Source organism: Sardina pilchardus, chromosome 5 (assembly GCF_963854185.1).
Source record: "Sardina pilchardus chromosome 5, fSarPil1.1, whole genome shotgun sequence".
Lineage (NCBI taxonomy): Eukaryota > Metazoa > Chordata > Actinopteri > Clupeiformes > Clupeidae > Sardina > Sardina pilchardus.
In genome coordinates, this window is record NC_084998.1 from 4,071,001 (window position 1) to 4,089,146 (window position 18,146).

The 18,146-nt window shown below is 39.9% G+C and overlaps 1 protein-coding gene across 1 annotated transcript; it reads right to left on the reverse strand.

Annotated features, from left to right (window-relative positions):
* Nucleotides 1-642: 642 nt before the first annotated feature.
* On the reverse strand, nt 643-14,919 carry LOC134079737 (uncharacterized). The gene is made up of 12 exons (XM_062535815.1): nt 14,794-14,919; nt 13,919-13,953; nt 12,862-12,996; nt 12,557-12,743; nt 11,739-11,826; nt 10,829-10,939; nt 3,436-3,662; nt 2,392-2,426; nt 2,073-2,210; nt 1,721-1,907; nt 1,171-1,258; nt 643-1,063 (listed from the first exon to the last, which is right to left on the reverse strand). Exons 1-12 carry the CDS (start codon nt 14,870-14,872, stop codon nt 931-933), a joined length of 1,443 nt encoding a protein of 480 aa, XP_062391799.1. The 5' UTR covers nt 14,873-14,919; the 3' UTR covers nt 643-930.
* Between the last annotated feature and the right edge of the window lie 3,227 nt (nt 14,920-18,146).

Here is an 18,146-nt window from a genome sequence, read left to right on the forward strand (position 1 = left end):
ACAACTTGCCAGTCTGGCTATCAGCATACTAAACTCTGGGGAGCTTTATTTCTACTGCACAAGAGGCGTGATCAATGGCATAATTCAAATGACTGTACGCATTTCGATAGTCCTTCAACCAATCAGACAAACAAACCAGGTGCACATTTTGGATAAGCTAGTTTGTGATTGGACCCAGAAAATGTGGACAGGAGGAAAAAGAGATATACAGTATGTGCAGGTCTCTAGCCTGAGCCGCTGGGCAAAATCCAAATTGTCGACAGATCGTGCTTCAGATATTATAGTATATTCACTGTATGCAATAGTTCATTCAGTGTGTCATTCAGAAGTTGTGTAATTGTTATACTGTGTGATTTTCACCTTACTTTCCCCGTATTTACTAAAGCTGACACTGCGAGTGATGCACAAGACTGTTCAAGACGTCCATTTAGAATACTGTTGTACCTGTACTGTCCTTTACTTGCACACATTACAGTAGAATATCTTGACTGTTGAATTGCATTCAGCCTCAGGGGCATTGAGCTGGCATAGAGGCAAGCGCTCCTGTGAGCTCCAAAAGGCACCTGAGAAAAGGGAACCTGTCTTATTCAATTTCACATTAATCACCATGAACATATCAACACAAATTCCCTTACACATGTCCACTCTGACGAAAAAAAAAAATCCTTTTTATTGTCAAGTTTCACAGTTTTCATTGGAATGAAAGGAGTAGTATGTAGATTTTCAAACTTACAGAAAGCAGTTGTATATTAATTTCTTTTACAGATATTAATCAGCACATCAATGCAATTCTTATAAGCATTAGAAATTAATATGAAACTTTTGACATAAAGGTGGTATTTAGCAAATGGTTATATCAGACAGCAAACATACTATCAACCAAAAAGAGACTCTATCTACAGTACATGCTTCACAGAGCCTAGAAGGGCTTCATGAAATGTGTGCTTGGTTTAAGAAGACCCCGAAAAAGGTATTTCCTTCTGGTTCCAAAGGCACACCATCACAGAATGTTGGAGGCACAAACACCTGTGGGTCCTTCACGTCTTTAACAACCTCAAGCAAACTGGAGAGAGACAACCAGAGTGATAAACAAATAAAACACACTGCTAACATTGTACTGTATGAAATGTGATCTCCATTAAATATAAATGAAAAGGTAGATCTACTCACCTTAATATAAGCAGGTCCTTTGACTGAGTGAACAACACCGAACTAAGTGTGAGGCAGCCGACAGTGCTGGTGGTAACTACCAACACACCTGTGGATTACACACAAAGAGACATGACCATCAACAATAATACAGACCGTATCAAGGCAAATATGCATGCCAACAGACATCCCAACCTGCAGAAAGTAATTTCAGGAAGGAAGCCCTCCCATTTCCAGGAGATGGCCCATAACCTCATCACCCAACCCCACATTCCCCTACGCCTCTCCTTCATGAGCTGTCCCTCGCTTGCTCCTGAATCTGCGATGTTGAATCTAATTTGTGGGAGTCCTGGATACATGAGGGAGTCTCCCAAAACTTAGACTTTGAATGTCTGTGTTAATAGGCGAGAAAGCCCAAATATGCGACATGCCTGTATAACACACATTTTATTACTGTGGAAACATTACACTTTGTGGACTGTGAGTACAACACACACTCTCATGTCGGATTCTTTCAGACTCTGCCATTCCTGCTCTATCCGAGTCATTGGTTTGTCATGGATTCACTCACCATTAAGCTGCCGTGACATCATGAACCAGTTGTTCATATTGATCCCCTGGCCACTGTCCACCCTGCTGCCCAGGTACATTTCTCCCACGCTGGTCATGTTTGGTTGGACCTCCATTGGGTGAAGTGGTAACTGTAAAGACCTTTTCTTGCAAGTGCTGGTTTTGCTGTCGATCTCATAGAAAATGCCCTAAACACAGAAGAATGAGATGATGGTTAGAGTTGTGGACAGACGTGCAGTCTTATCAACCCAGAGTATGGAACAAAGACTGCGTTTTAGAATTTAATGTTTTGATTTTGATTTGTGAAATATTTTCATTGACTTATAATTCACATTCATCATTCATATTTGTACCTCTTCAAATAGAAACAGGACATCTAGGTATTTGGCCTTCTTCATGAGGAGTGCCTCGTTGTCTGTGAATCGGAGTCGTTTCCCTACAGAATCATAGCTGAAGGGCCCACCTCCTGCCTCCAACCCCTTAGCAGCAGTCTGTGTGTGTGTGTGTGTGTGTGTGTGTGTGTGTGTGTGTGTGTGTGTGTGTGTGTGTGTGTGTGTGTGTGAGTGAGAGAGAGAGAGAAAGAGAGGGGGAGAGGTCAGAGATGTTGTGCCAACTAACTGAACAACATTGCATTTTTTCTCTTTATAATTTGCCCTTCTGATAAATACTTACCACCCAAAGTTGCCCACTTGTTAGTGGTGGCGGCTCTGACAAAAGCAGCAAAAGAAGTATGTAACATTAGACAGTGAAAACAATGAACAAGCAAAGGCTAAATGTTAAACATTCATTTGGTAAGATTATTGGGAGTTTTGTTGTTGTTGTTGTTGTTGTTGTTGGAATGGGAAACTGATTGCTCCATTGGTCCTTGCCAAAGGAATGTCCCTGAGAATCAAATAATTACACTCACCAAAGAGGTGTAAATCTGAATGACTGATTATAACTGTTTTTCTATTTATTTTCTATATTTCTGATCTGTTGCTGGTTGGATCATAAACAGCCACAGCAACGCACTTTGAGCTGCATTCTGTGTATGAAAGGTACTATACAAATAAGGCTCATTGTTGTTATTGTTGTTGTTGTTGTTGTTGTTATAAAAAATTGTCATGAGCCAGGTGTTCCCAGGTTCACCCAAATGGACACAACCATAGTCAGGAGGTAGTTGTGTTAGATAAGGTTTCCCAAGAGGCCGAGCACAGAGAGCCTCAACTACAGAGAGCGAGGCCTTTGCCCCCACATCTGGTCTCCTAGGGAGACAGGGCACATTCACCCCCAGTTTGGGCTACGGCACCCTGACCTGTATACTCGTAAATCTGCATCTTGCTGTTTACTTTGCACATATGCTCAGCAATCTTTCTTCTCATTTCATCCTATGATTGCTGAGTGATATTCAAATGAGTTGACGATCATATTCAAACTTGAGAGACTGCTGCAAATCTGAATATGACCGGCGTCAACTCTTTCAAATGTCACTCAGCAACTGTAAGATGACATCAGAAAATGTGAATTATTGAGACTAACCCACTTGTATATGGTTGCACATTGTTTAGGTACAAGTGAGATACATCTGAATTCTACAGAGAGGAGGAATCTACAATATCCACTAAGCCCAACATAATAAACATGCATTTTGATCTATCGCTAAACTTTTATCAGTGTACATAATCAACTTTTTAAAAAAAAAACAGTACAGGCTACTGTATGGTGAGATATACTTACGGCATGGCTGTTTACTTTCAGCAAAAACCACAACAATGATGCAGCAAGATACCACACAGAGAAATCCCACCTTAGACATGTTGCCCTCGTAACTGAGCTCCAGTTTAGAAGGGAGCGGGTCACGCTCTCCACCTCTTATACTCATAACCCCACCACCTCCACCACCTCCACCACCTCCACCACCAGCTCCTTTGTGAACCACAGTGGGATGATGTTGCATAACAGTCCTACGGGGAGAGGAGAGTGGTGTCACGGCAAGCGAAACAAAGGGGCTTTCAGACAGTGTATTGTCAATCCAAGCACTAGCAAGACAAAAAAAACACCACCACCCTGCTCATTCCATTGCAATCATCAGCCATCAGCCCTCAGCCCTGCGTGGTGAACTCCACGTCGGCATTGATCCACACCTCTTGACCTGTACTGCCCTTTACCTGCAAACATAGTTGGGTTGTCCTACTGGGCGAGACTAATTATTTTGACACACTGTAAAAAATGGCTGTGAAATTCACAGTTATTTACAGGAAATTTCACAGTAGCACTACTGTATATGCTTTTTACAGTAGAATGTTGTAAAATTTACAGTAACGCCACTACAATTACAGTAGTCCAAGTGTTACTGTAGACATTACAGTAGTCAAAGCACTACTGTAAAACAAACACAGTATAGCCACTATAGTAGTGTAAATAGTAAAGTAAACTACTGTATTTTTTTCTTTTCAACAATTGGCCAGTAAGTTACTGTAAATACTACTGAAATCACAGTATTTAATTGGTTTTCATTTTACAGTGAATGCATAAAATACTGTAAATGGAAATGCGGTACCTTTACTGTAAAAAGTATTCACAGTAACTTGCTGGCAACAATTGGGCAGTAAGTTACTGTAAAACTACTGAAATCACAGTATTTAATTGGTTTTCATTTCACAGTGAATACATACAATACTGTAAATGGAAATGCGGTACCTCTACTGTAAACTACAATTACAGTAGTAAGTGTTACCGTAGAAATTACAGTAGTCAAAACATTACTGTAAATAAATCACAATATAGCCACTAGCCTAGGCTACTGTAAATAGTTAAGTAAACTAGCCTACTGTGTTTTCCCTTTTTAAATCTTATCTTTCTTTTAACTCATAATGACATACCAGAGACGGTTGAGAAAGTCAATTTGATGTCAAGAATTAAGGCTTTGATCACACTATTAACACATTTCAGCCTAATAATAATTTTCCACGATTGTTTTTAACGGCTGCTTATCGCCTCTTGATAAGCGCATGCACACACGCAGTAATTCCCATCCCCCACCCCTGACTTTTCAACTCCAGCCAGAGTGACTTCACTTCAACCATCAACCGTCACTTTTCAATCATGACTCTGACTGCAATCTTCAACTCTGTACAAACATCATATTCAAGGTAAGAATTACAGTACTTTTGTATGCCAATTGAAAACGGGAATTTATTAGAAATGTATTGTTTTCACAATGAAATGTTAACCAAAGCCATTATTGTCAAGTTAGAATCAGCATAGCACATATCGATAGCTAGAACTAGCGAGCTAACGTCGCTAGCGTTAGCGATGTTAGCTGTTAATGTTAACTTTTCCAGTAACTAACTTAACCATCATGTGGGATCTTTCGAATGATAGTCAATATCATATCTAGCAATAATTCAGTCTGATATGTCGTTATGAATGTAGAGTTTTAGTTTGAATGAAATATCAGACGCAAGTAGCTTAGCTTAAAGTGGCTGTTACCATGCAGGCTGAAGGCTGAAGTTAGCTGCTAGCTAGCAGACAGACACAGGTGAAAGTTGTTAACGTTAGCAGCTAGTTAGTAACATTACTTTGCGAACTCCATGGGGCATGGGTAGTTAACATTAAACTTAATACATGTAGTGTTGATGCATAATATGTAGTGTTGCTATAACTGGAAAGAGGACCAGTAAAACAAATTAATGAGGTAGGCTGATGTGTAAGTTATCTCACCCCTAATTTAGGAACTGTAGTTTTGCATAGTCATGCTCATAGATCCGTCATATAGTGGATGTGAAAGGGGAGCATTTGGGGAATTTCAATTACCAGAAATATCATGCCGATAAGTAAAGGGATCTTTAGTTTGTGAAGGGTAGTGTTTGGCTAAATGGTATTCATTTTATAGCCTTTATTTGCCCAATGTTTTGTGACTTACATTGAGGCATGTGTTTATTTAAGATGCATGTGAGTGTAGTAGTGCTTCAGTGATGGTCTTTTCATGTTCTGTGTGTTTTGCAATGTATTAATTAATGTAAGCCTCTTTCTGTTCCCTCTGTTAGCAGGTGGTGTGAGGACTGCTGCCCTGAGAACGCTGTGTCAGAGACACTTAGGCTGTGTGCATTTTGGAATGTTCCAAATGTGTGTCACTTCCATAAGGAAGAAGTTCCAAGCCTGCAAGTGAGTTCACTCACCAAATAGAGACACACGCATATAGCATTTAATATGTGTGCATGTACTGTATTTGTGTCTGTAACTGTTAAGTTTATCCCCTCCTTTCATGTGTCTGTTATGACTTTGTGGGCTCAACTGTCAACAACTGTCCAGGGCGAAGTCGGTCTACCCTGATGGCACTACCCTGATGATGTCTGTTAGCCATGGCTGCTGCCCTCAACATGGTGTAAGTGTTTGTGTTTTATTTATGTTCATAAATAAACTGATATCAAGAAGTAACATAGATGGTGACAAGGGTGGCAAGGGTGCCTCATGGCAAGGTAATTATCATTTCTATTTCTACATCTGATTGCCTTGCTTATTTTTTAAAGCTATGATTTGTTTTGTATGGCAATTGCTGTTTATTAACAAATTATGGCAATTGCTGTTTATTCTTTTTAGGAGCCATCCAGAAGTCCCAGCCTGGAGCCAGAGGCTGCTATTGCAAGTCAGATGGGAGATGGCCTACAGTATGTTAGGCATCAGAAAAGTGGTGTTCGCATGAAGGCAGAGTTGCCGCAGGCAATTATGAGATTAGGTATGATATCACATAGACATACTTCTGTTCAGAAGTGTAGGGTCACTTCGAAATGTCCCCTTAAAAAAAAAAAAAAAATCAACATACTGAACTCCCAATCTTTGCTATGGTGGTGTATTGTACACATCTGCATTACTTCTATCTATTGCACCTGACTAGTGTGGGTTTGCTTTTATTTGTCACACAACCGGAGTTTGCATTAATTACTGTATATTCATGAACGGGGTCAATTGTAATGTATGCTTTCTTTCTCTTTTTCAGACACTTGACATTTACTGCGAAAGGTACCATCAGAGCACCTCTCCCTACCCTGCAGGATACCTATACCAGAAGAGTACAACAACGGCCCAAAAGTATTTCAAAAGACATTTCACACTCTGACCACGGACTGTTTAAACCACTGAGGTCAAGCAGACGTCTCTGTTCCCACGTGGCAGACTGAGGGAACACCCACAAAACAGACTGGGGATGAGTTTCTTTGCTCCGCATCCTGTACACATACAACTCCTTATACTACATTACATAGACTTGCCAGTTGCCATACTGCACTTACACACACTGCGCTTTTAACCCCCTTATCTGTGTCAAATCAGATAAGGTTGTGGTTGTGTTCAAACCATGTCTACTGTTGTCTGTCAACATCCACTTCAGTCATACATTTGAAATGTCTTAAATAAATAACAAAAGTTAAAATTGTTTTATTGTCTGCAGTTAACTGAAATATTTTGGAATATGAGTTATTCTATTAATGATTGCTAATGTAAGTTCAATTGAATTCACAGTATTTAACTGACCTAGCTTCTACAGGGAAACAACCAATACTGTAAATACAACTAAAAAAATTTTTAAAAACAATTGTTTTTCACTTTACAGCGAATACATAAAATACTGTAAATGAAAATGCGGTACCTTTACTGTAAAAAGTATTCACAGTAACTTACTGGCAACAATTGGCCAGTAAGTTACCGTGAATGGAAATACAGCACCTTTACTGTAAAAGGTTTTCACAGCAACTTACTGGCAACAATTGGCCAGTAAGTTACTGTAAATGGAAATACAGTGCCTTAACTGTAAAAGGTTTTCACAGTAACTTACTGGCAACAATTGGCCAGTAAGTTACTGTAAATGGAAATACAGTACCTTTACTGTAAAAGGTTTTCACAGTAACTTACTGGCAACAATTGGCCAGTAAGTTACTGTAAATACGACTGAAATCACAGTATTTAATTGTTTTTCATTTTACAGTGAATATATAAATACTGTAAATGGAAATACAGTACCTTTACTGTAAAAGGTATTCACAGTAACTTACTGGCCAATTGTTGCCAGTAAGTTACTGTAAATTTTACAGTAAATTTTTTACAGTGCACCGTTGACACAGGGGGTCACATGGTCATATTATCGAAAGTGTCTGAAGAAAATGTAGCATGCTTCCAAATTACTCTCCTTTTCCTGCAACCTCCTGTTGCTTTTCTAAACCGACACCACAACCATGAGCACCAATCAGATGTTGTCCTTCCCTCTCTTAAAGAGACCCTAAGCAACTTTTTCATAGTCATAAAATCGCTTAGAAAGCGTTGTTTTGGTTGACTGACCAGTTTTATCGAAAACAGTGATATTTCCTCCCGCCCCCAGTGTCCCTATCCGCTATTGCAACTTTGCAGTTTGTTCAGGAGGCGATCGCTCCTTGTTCACATCTGGAAGGCTGAGACGCCTAAGGAACAAGAAGAACCACGCTTGCAATTTATATATTTATATATAGCCTATATATGTATAAATATACACGCTAAAACTGTCGGGGAAGCTCTGCAGAGAAATATGCAAGCATAAAACGAGCGAAAACGAAAAACGAAACCGAAACCGGAGATGAAATCGCCAATCCTGCATAGTTTCTCTTTAAAACAACTCAACAATGACAACATTTGCCTGGATGCAAAGAACGAGCTGCAAGATGCTTGTGAACCATTGTAAGTTGACATAGTCATGTTTGGTGTTTGATGAGATTTGATGTGATCAGCTGTCTGATAATGGTACTGAGTTCCACTGTAACCTCTGCTGGGGCTTTCTCCGGTGGCCAGGTTTTGTTGTCGTGTATGATAGTCAATCATGAGCCAATAGAAAGTAGTCCCACGTTAACAATATACGCTGCTCATCGGTGTACTGTTGACAAATCTCTTGTTATGCTGTGGTATACTGTAATTTTTACCTACAGTACCTATATGCAGTGACATCTGGTCATCCTTTGACTTAGGTATGTTGAGATGACCTCTGTGTCATCTGATACGGCCTCTGTAGGAATGTTAGGTATCTGGTGGTGCTGACCCCAACAGGGAACACAAACATGGCTTAGGTTGGGGGGCTCTTGCAAACATTCATATCCCTTTTAAATACTAGCCTGGGTGTTCCCATGCTAGTGCGATTTGATTCATGCTGCTAAGGCAGCCTGGAAACTACCGCCCTAATCTTTGTCTCAGACAGTGGACCAATCACAGAACAGGGGGGAAAGCAAGATGATGATGAGCCATGCACAGGCACATTTGATAGACATCCGTGCCGCCCAATAAATGGATCTGGGCATTTTTCAAATACGAGAAAATTACAGTTTTTCTCGATTGTTAACACACATTTTCTGAAAGCATGCCTCATATTCTCAGAACTCTACACACAAATCCAAAACAACACACACAATGGGCAAAACTCCACAATTCTCCTGCAAAATGACACTTTACCTTCAAAACAATATAATTTCTCCTCAAAATGCTCTTTTGTTCTCAAGAGACACACACAAACCATCATATATCAAGACATTTATAAGGACCAGTTGAACACTGATGTGCTCAGTGTAAAACACTGCGATGAATTGAAAACACTTCTTCTCCATTCATTATAATGACTTGGGCCTTTTTTTGTTCAGTGTTACACTACAAAGAGTACTACGAACAGTAGATAAGCTGATACAGTAAGTTGATATGCTTACCCTATCAATATTTTGAATAATATAATATTTTGTTTTCTATTATTTTTCTTTGTATTTGACGTAATGTTATGTCGTTTTTTGTAGGACAATGCTCATGATTTCAGTTTCCTGTTCAGGAGACAGAAGCCCTTGTGTTGGTAATCTTTCGGCTGCCAAACAAATAGTAAAATACTGTAAACTGTGTAGGAATACAAAGTAGGATTACTTTCCCCAAATACTTGAAACATACTTTGTTTTTTTACTGTAAAGTCCTACAGAACAGCCCACAGGCAATACTGTACTACTGTGCTACTGTGTTCATTGAGCTGTATTGTACTGTCCGGTACTGTACTGTATTGATACGCAGCACTGCAATGTTCTAGTGGCTCGGATCTCATCAGAGATTACGGTCCTTGGCCTCCCCGTCCTCCTCCTCTTACACTCACTCCTCTGGCTCTGCCTCTGCCTGTACTACTATACTGTAGTACTAAAGCTCTGATTGCTAATTGTAAGACTGTGTGACAGGAGTTTGCCCATCTGATGAGTCAGTGTGCATGGTAGGGCAGTTAGCTTTAGAATTTGAATGGCATTGTGTTCTTTGTGAAAACAAGAGATTTTCTTCATGAAAATTGTGTCTAATGCACAGAATTGTGTGTAGTGTTTTGAAAACAGTGTGTTATAGTCACTTTTAAACATGAAGCTAGCAGGCGAGAAGCTAATGGTCTAATCCGATTCAATGATCTATGCTAGGCTGAAGCTAAAAGTTGTATCGCCAGACTCACAGAATGGCTGGATGAACGGGAAGAAGGTAAATATCGATTGTTTTGCTCGAGGGGAGGTGGAAAATGAGCGTACAGTATTTCCAAAAATGGTGGAATATCCCTTTAACATCAGTATCAGGGAAACCAGTAGAAACTTGGACCTTCTAAGTGCAAGATCCAGATGCCCAGATCTGGTTACAGTGCTGCAGAAGTGGCTGAAGAGCATACTGTAGTTGAAGTTGGGTGCTCACAGGTTCGGATCTTATAACCATTAAAACAGTATTCTTTGTCGTTCATCTTGTCTTTACTTTATCAAAGTGTGTGTGACTCTCTCTCTCTCTCTCTTCTCTTTGCACATGTATGTGTGTGTGTTTGTGTGTGTGTTTGTGTGTGTGTGTGTGTGTGTGTGTGTGTGTGTGTGTGTGTGTGTGTGTGAGTATGTATAAATGTCACACCTATGCAGCTTAATCATCTAAAGAAGAGCTCACTCCATAACAAAATAACAGAAAAAAACAATCAATTCTTTTTTTTCAAGAAAGAATTTTATTTTGTTTCCAGGAACATTAAAACAACTAAGATCTACACAAGGAGTGTATCCAAAGTAAAGACCCTAACATTTGTTGAGACGAATGAAATTGTGGTGGTGACGGTCAGTCGGCCATTTCACTATCTCAGTGAAACAGACCAAAGAAGGTGTCAGTTTCTTCCTCCAAGGTCACCCCATCACAGAAGGAGGGTGGCACAAAGATCTGTGGGTTCTTCACCTCCGTCTCCACATCTAGAAAACTGCACAAGAGAAGATACACCGATAAACATTCAAGCAAACAGTTTGGTTTTTTTATTCGTCTTGTTGAAGAGGTAGCAGAATCACGGAAGATGGTATAATGCCAATGACCTAGGCATTAGCACGAATACAGCAAGGCAAAGCTTATCAAAGGACAGGAGGCCTTGCTTTACTAACATCCTGTCTGGCTCTCTTGAGGGTGAAATAGAGTAATAAAACACTGACTTGGGACTCAGCTCGTGACTATGACTAAGCTCAGCATGCTGTCACCATCACCTTTGTTTTACTGAGGATAAAATCAATGGCTAAACTTTCACAGAGTAATTACTGTAGCTGTACAGCCAGATGATATCATCAAGGGTAACATCCGGGACTCAGCTCGTGACTATGACTAAGCTCAGCACGAACTACGTAACAACAATGTATTTCTTTGCTTGACAGATATTGGTTAGATTCAATAGAGAGAACAGTTTTATTGGGGTCTTTATTCAACCAAGTCCACGGCAAGTTCTTTCAGTACATGGATGTGAGGAGGTGAGAGTAATTTTACACTACAGCATGATCAAATCTAAGAGATGAACATAGTGTTTTTCATGGTTTGCATATACATGTGGACACACAATAACCTCAAAAGGTTTCTGTGGCCGAGATGTATTAAAATATTTTAAAATTCCTTTGCAGCAATAGGAGAATTAAATTGTATTTAAAATATATTCACTGTTTTACTCAAATACTACTGTCTGAGATGAATTTGTAGATGTTATCTATACATTGTTTGAGCCCTGATTCTCTGAGACCTACTTGAACACCAGGACGTCGTTGTTGTCTGTAAACAGCGTGGCAGACAGCGTGATGCAGCCACAGGACGTCGTGGCCACCGTCACAACACCTGCGCTCACACACACACACACACACACACACACACACAAGGACAGAACAATCAGCACACACATATTCTCTTCTACCTTTACAATCATCACACACATATTCTCTTCTACCTTTACAATCATCACACACATATTCTCTTCTACCTTTACAATCAGCACACACATATTCTCTTCTACCTTTATATTGATTCATTTAGCAGATCCTTTTGTCCAAGACATTATAGGCCTATTACAAAGCAATACATTGATGTCTAAATGTACATTGTAAAATGAACTGATCAAATTAATGCATGACTTTAATATGTGTATGCCAAACCAATTATGTGCTCTGCAGTGGCATTGAGTTGGTTTAAATGGACATTAATATTCCAATGCCAACCCGATTGAGACAATATTCATAAGATGCTGCCATGTGAACTACATTTTCTGATTGCCTGAACCCAAATAGCGTCATAGTCAGAATATTGTCAGACTTTTTAGTGCAGAACCTTTTATACTGTAGGCTCAACCGTCTTTGCTAGTAATAATCAGACTATGCTGTGCTACATGGGAATTGGAATATGACTGGAACATTCTATGAACAGCACCTGTAAACCCCACAATTTCGATATTGTTTGCAATAATAAGGTCAATAGTCAGATTATTGCTGTTCACTCGCCTTCTAACTCAGGGACTCTCTTCCTCCACATATTCTGAATAAGGTCAATAATCAGATTATTGCTATTCACTCACCTTCTAACTCAGGGACTCTCTTCCTCCACTTCCTCATGCGAACGCCCTGCTCCCCAACGAACTCGCTGCCCAGGTAGGCTTCTGTCACATGGGTGGCATTGGCAGGTATGTCCAGACAGTGGTAAGTTGACTGAAGGGGCTTTTTGTGACATGTCTGGTTGTGACTGTCAATATCATAGAAGAAGCCCTATGCAAGAAAAAATAAACAAAAAAGTAATTCATTCATTAACAATCATTGAAATGAAGTTATTAAATGGCTTCTAAAAAACAAAACCAGGCATTGATGTGGAGAGGAGATGGATTGCCTCTTCAAAGAAAATCAGCATCTCCAGATGGTCAGTTTTGTTGACGTGGAGCTCGTCATCTTTGAAGTGGAGCTTTCTGGCTTGAGAGTCGTAGTTGAATTCCCCAACAGAAGAAGGGGCCCCTTTAGACGCGGTCTGTGTGTTTGCAAATACCATCAACCAACAAACAGAGGGACAGACAGACAGACAGATCAGTGGACAGACGGGATATATAACATCATTCATTGCATGTGACTTACTAAATGCATGTTATTTTTGTGTTGTACTACAGTACGCTCCAACTCCACCAGAAGCAGTTATAAAGGATTTATTATGTCTGTATGTCTATTATGTCTCTGTACGGTTTATTTTGGTATCTGTCTGGAGGTGTCCATCGTAGTTCGTATTGGAATTATCTTTCATACTCTTCATTTTAACTGTGAAGCGTTTTGGAAGGAAATGTGATATAGAAATCAAAATTACTTACTTACTTACTTACTCAGGCTACTATAAATTGAGCGACTGAACTTTATGCCACTTGAATAAATGTGGCTATATTGTTCTGCAGTATGATGACGAGCAGGAAAGATGCTCATACATCAGTACAATACAAACTAATTGAGATGAACCCATTATGCTGTTGTTGCTGGTAAGAGCATAGCCCTTTATGTCAGCATACACCATGCTATTTTAAGTGAGTGTGATTGCATTGTTCTTCAGTAAGGAATGGGAAAGGAGCACATCTTTGGTACAGTGTTAACTACAGTAAGACGAACCCATGATTGGCTTGATTAGTAGTGCCCTGTTCTAGAATGCCTATATGAACACAGAGTGCTCTAAGGCCCGATTCACACTAAAGATCTGTGACGAGACTAAACCGTTGCAGAAGGAGCTCCAGCGGTGTGAATTAAATGCTGCACGTCGTTGGCAGCTGTTGCAAGCGGTCGCAAAGCATTCACCGTTAGTTGGAGTTGCAAGGTTTTAGAACGTTCTCATCTCGTTGTGAATGTTTGGTTTGGACACCCCGTAACACATATAGGTCTAATAGAACACCTAGAATGAGCAAATAGATACTCACCACCCACAGAGTTCCATGCATTTGTGGGGGAGGACCTGATCAAAGCAATAAGACCAGTTTAGATAGGAACAAGCCAGGATACAAGCCAATAAAGACATATAAATCAAGTGTAACATTCACAGATCGTGGCTAATATCTCTAAGCCTCTCTAATGATCTACAAATAGATAATATATAGTCACCATAGGTTTATGTGTGAAATTCAATGAAATGTACAGGAGCATGTGAAAGAAAGACTATAATATACGTCCAAAGCGTATAGATAATACAGTATGTGCCATTACTCATTGTCAGTGCCAGGCCTGCTATGGACTAGGCTACTGAAAAATTGAGCATCTTGAAATGTGGATGCACTGGGAAAAAAACATATTGTAAAATTTACAGTAATTTATTGCCAATTTTGGTTGCCAGCAATACTGTAAATGCACAACATAGTACTGTAATTCATTCTTACAATTTTACTGTAAAAATACTGTTGACAACCAGCATAAAATGATCTTAGTATCCCACATAAGAAACAAGACCTTTGTATCAAATATGGGTAAATAAGATGTAAGTATCTCATATGGATGAATAAGACTTTGTATTCTGTATGAATGAATAAGATTTTAGTGTTCCATATGGATGAAAAAGATCTTAGTGTATCCCATATGGATAAAAAAAGACCTTTGTATCAAATATGGGTAAATAAGATCTAAATATATGAGATACTTAGGTCTTATTTACCCATATTTGATACCGGTCTTTGGATGAATTAGATCTCTGTATTCTGTAAGGATAAATCAGATCTTAGTGTCCCATATGGATAAATAAGATCTTCGTATTCTGTATGGATAGATAAGATCTTGGAGTTCCGTAGGAAGTTAAAGTACTTACGGCATGGCTGGTGATGATCGGCCAGTACGACGGCACTGACAGACCAGAGTACCACGCAGAGGAAGCCAGTCAGTTGCATGGTTGCCTCTCTGAAGAAAAAACTACAATATCCTTTGCTTCTGCATCCCAATTTATATACCTCAGAGTCGAGTCATCCCACCCCCCCCCTGGCCTGAACTCACTTTGAGGAGAGGTGTTGCGCAAGCATCCAGAGAAACATGGGTGGTGGATTTAGGGTTTCATTTATTTATTTATTTTTTTCAATTGACTTGTAGCTTGAAATGTAATTTTACCATGAGGAAACAATGCCATTTTACCATGAGGAAACAATGCCACTATTTTACAGTACTTGTTGATGGAGATGAACAAGTGCATTCTGCAGACTACATGCTGGCGAGCTAAGATATTATTCTGTTTACTGTAAATAAATGTGATATCCTCAAGCCTTCCATGTTTGATATTGAGTGTAAGTTTGGCCATTGCCAGTGCATCATTATCTAGCTATTAAGGCTTTTCGTGATATTATTGTTTAAAAGCTTGATGCATTTTTGCCTACATCATAACTGTCATGCAACAAATGTTGTATATTGGTTTCTGTGATCGTGTTGACCATGCTATGCATGAGAAGGAACAGCAGATACAATTCTCAAAGATGGAGATTGGCCAAAGAAAGCTCTGATTTACTCATGTTTTGGTCGATTAAGATGTACAGTAGGTCAAGCCCTCTAACCACCACATCGGTTTTTAGAGAAGGCCTCTGAATCAACTCACATTTTTAAAAAGCTAATCAGGACTGTGATTAATAGTTTGAGATGACCTGATTATAGCTCTACTTTATAGCTTCAGCACTGATCCCACCAGGCCACAGAGGTCTGCTAGTCATAGTGGCTACATGAGGTCATCATGCCTACTGTATGGGACAGAGTTGAAAGCTGAGACTATTGTATCAATTGCCAGTATTTCTGTGCACTGCATCCTGTTGCAGCAGTGTCACAGTTACAGTTGCAGCAGTGTCTGGCTTCATTTTGGTTAGGATAAAATAAGGGATAGGGTTAGGGAATTGATGTATAAATAGGCTGGTTAAAAAATCATTCATTTAAGTGCAATAATATTAAAAGGATAGTTCAATGCTTGAAAGGAGTGTCTTACAACTAAAGGTGAATGACAAACATAACAATCCAAAGGATGACTGTAGAACTTGGGAAAGAAAGGGAAGAAAACAGGGGAAAAAAGACAGAAAAAAAGAAAGAAAGAAAGCAATCAGGGCTAAGGATAATAGATTATAAAGGGTGAAATGATATAGATGTATGTAATCGCTGAATAATGTGTATGTGTAGCCCATGCAAATTAATTGTATGACAGTAAAGTGTAACAAAGGTGGAAGTGGAGACCGGTGTAATCATATTTATTTTTACGACCTCAAGAAACACTGAGATCCGCACTGCTGTCAGAGCCACGACGCAATGGGAAAAGAAAATATGTTTTCATAGCTGTTTGGTCCCTAGCTGTTATTTTCCTGACTGGAGAAGTAGCAGTGCCTGGAAACTGAGCCTGTCTTGTGCAAGACTCCCCCCCATTCCCCAACCCAGTGTGGGCCCCCCCCCATTCCCCAACCCAGTGTGGGCCCCCTGGCCAAACAACATGCAGCTGGGCTGCGTGGAGCCTCAGCCTCGTCCACAGGGGTTGGAGGGGTCTCGCCGGACCAAACGAGATGCTCTCCCCTGACCCTGTGCATGGATGCAATAATAGATCGCTAATGAGTTAGAAACGCTAATGAGCACACGTTCAGATTGTCAAGTGTGTGTGTGTGTGTGTGTGTGTGTGTGCGTGTGTGCGTGTGTGTGTGTGTGTGTCTGTGTGTGTCTGTGTGTGTCTGTGTGTATGGGAGTGTGTGTCTGTGTGTGTCTGTGTATCTGTGTCTGTGTGTGTATGTGTGTGCGTGCGTGCGTGCGTGCGTGTGGCGTGCGTGCGTGCGTGCGTGTGGCATGCGTGGTGCGTGCGTGCGTGTGGCATGCGTGTGGCGTGCGCGCGCGCGTGTGTGTGTGTGTGTGTGTGTGTGTGTGTGTGTGTGGTGCTAGTTTTTGTGTGTGCTAGTTCCTAATGCAGCATGGTAATTTTAGACAAAGACTGTTTCCACAAATAATGGGCCAAAATCCTGTGCGATATGTTTGAACCGATTCTAAATCATATCTGACTGTAGATGCACTAAATAACCCAGACCGAATCTATTTATTCTACACGATCAACATATTTAGTGTTATCAGCAAGACATCACACACATTTTCTTCAGAAATAATGTTTCAGATGTTTTCTTTGATGTCCTGAAATAGCAGCCATGAGAAAGTAGAGGTTGTATGCAAGGGCTACTTTTAAAGAAAGAAACGCTTAATGTGGGCCATAGGGTATAAAAGGACATGATCAGATCACAAAGCGCTTTTGATGTGGTGTTTTTGTTGATTCATGGTGAGACAGCTGCTTGTCCAGGCCTGGGAGGATCGAGGGTCTGTGTCCTGGAATGGCCTACAGCCGGGGTGCACTCTCAGTAGTGCCCCTAGTGGCCGTCAACAGGCAGTGCAGCTGTACTTGTAATCAGAGACACAACTTGTACAGAAATACTTTCTCAAAGAACACATCAAGCAAAAAGCAAAAGTGGCAGAAATTAGTTACATTATGATGTATTCAAAGTATTGCATATTATAGATTGTATATTTTCAACAAGTACAGTAGCCTAACTATCACAGGTATGTAAGACACTAAACACAAATTACATGTAAAAAAAAATCAGTTTCAGCTTTTGCATTGCCCTCTTTCTCTATAAAAATCAAAACATTATTTTTATTATGTTTTTCAAGCTTCTTTTATTCTTGTGCAAAGCACACTTGTGGCATCTTAGGATACAGTATGTAGACTGGAGAAGGACTGATTTCACAATTGTGTAAATCAGTTTCACAAAGATGCATTCGAATTTTTAAGTATTGTGCAAGTCAGAGTAATTATGCAAGTCATTTCTATCATCTGTGTCCATTCTCTACTAAATTAATCCAATATAGTTGTATGTCTTTCTCTGAGATCTGTGTCAATTGTTTTGAAAAATATGTTAAGCCAACGAAAAGTTTTTTTTGCCATTCTATGAGGATGAGGATTAACAAGATCCCGAATGTATTAAATAATTTATTAGATAGTCTGAGAATGTGAAATATGTGTATTGGCATTGTTTCTCAAAAGAACTCATTGAACTGCAACACCAACACGGTCTCACACCCAACTCGTCACATATTGAGGCTTGGTCACGGACCCATCGCGTCAGAATTTGACACAAAGGGTACCCCCTTTGCGTCCCTTTCTAACGAGTC

Excerpts from the sequence above, each read along its gene's own strand:
- LOC134079737 (XM_062535815.1), bottom strand. The coding sequence starts at position 14,872 with ATGCAACTGACTGGCTTCCTCTGCGTGGTACTCTGGTCTGTCAGTGCC. Across the intron at positions 2,211-2,391 it reads CAAGTGGGCAACTTTGGGTG|ACTGCTGCTAAGGGGTTGGA; the intron begins GTAAGTATTTAT and ends ACACACACACAG. Across the intron at positions 1,908-2,072 it reads TCCTGTTTCTATTTGAAGAG|GGCATTTTCTATGAGATCGA; the intron begins GTACAAATATGA and ends TTCTGTGTTTAG.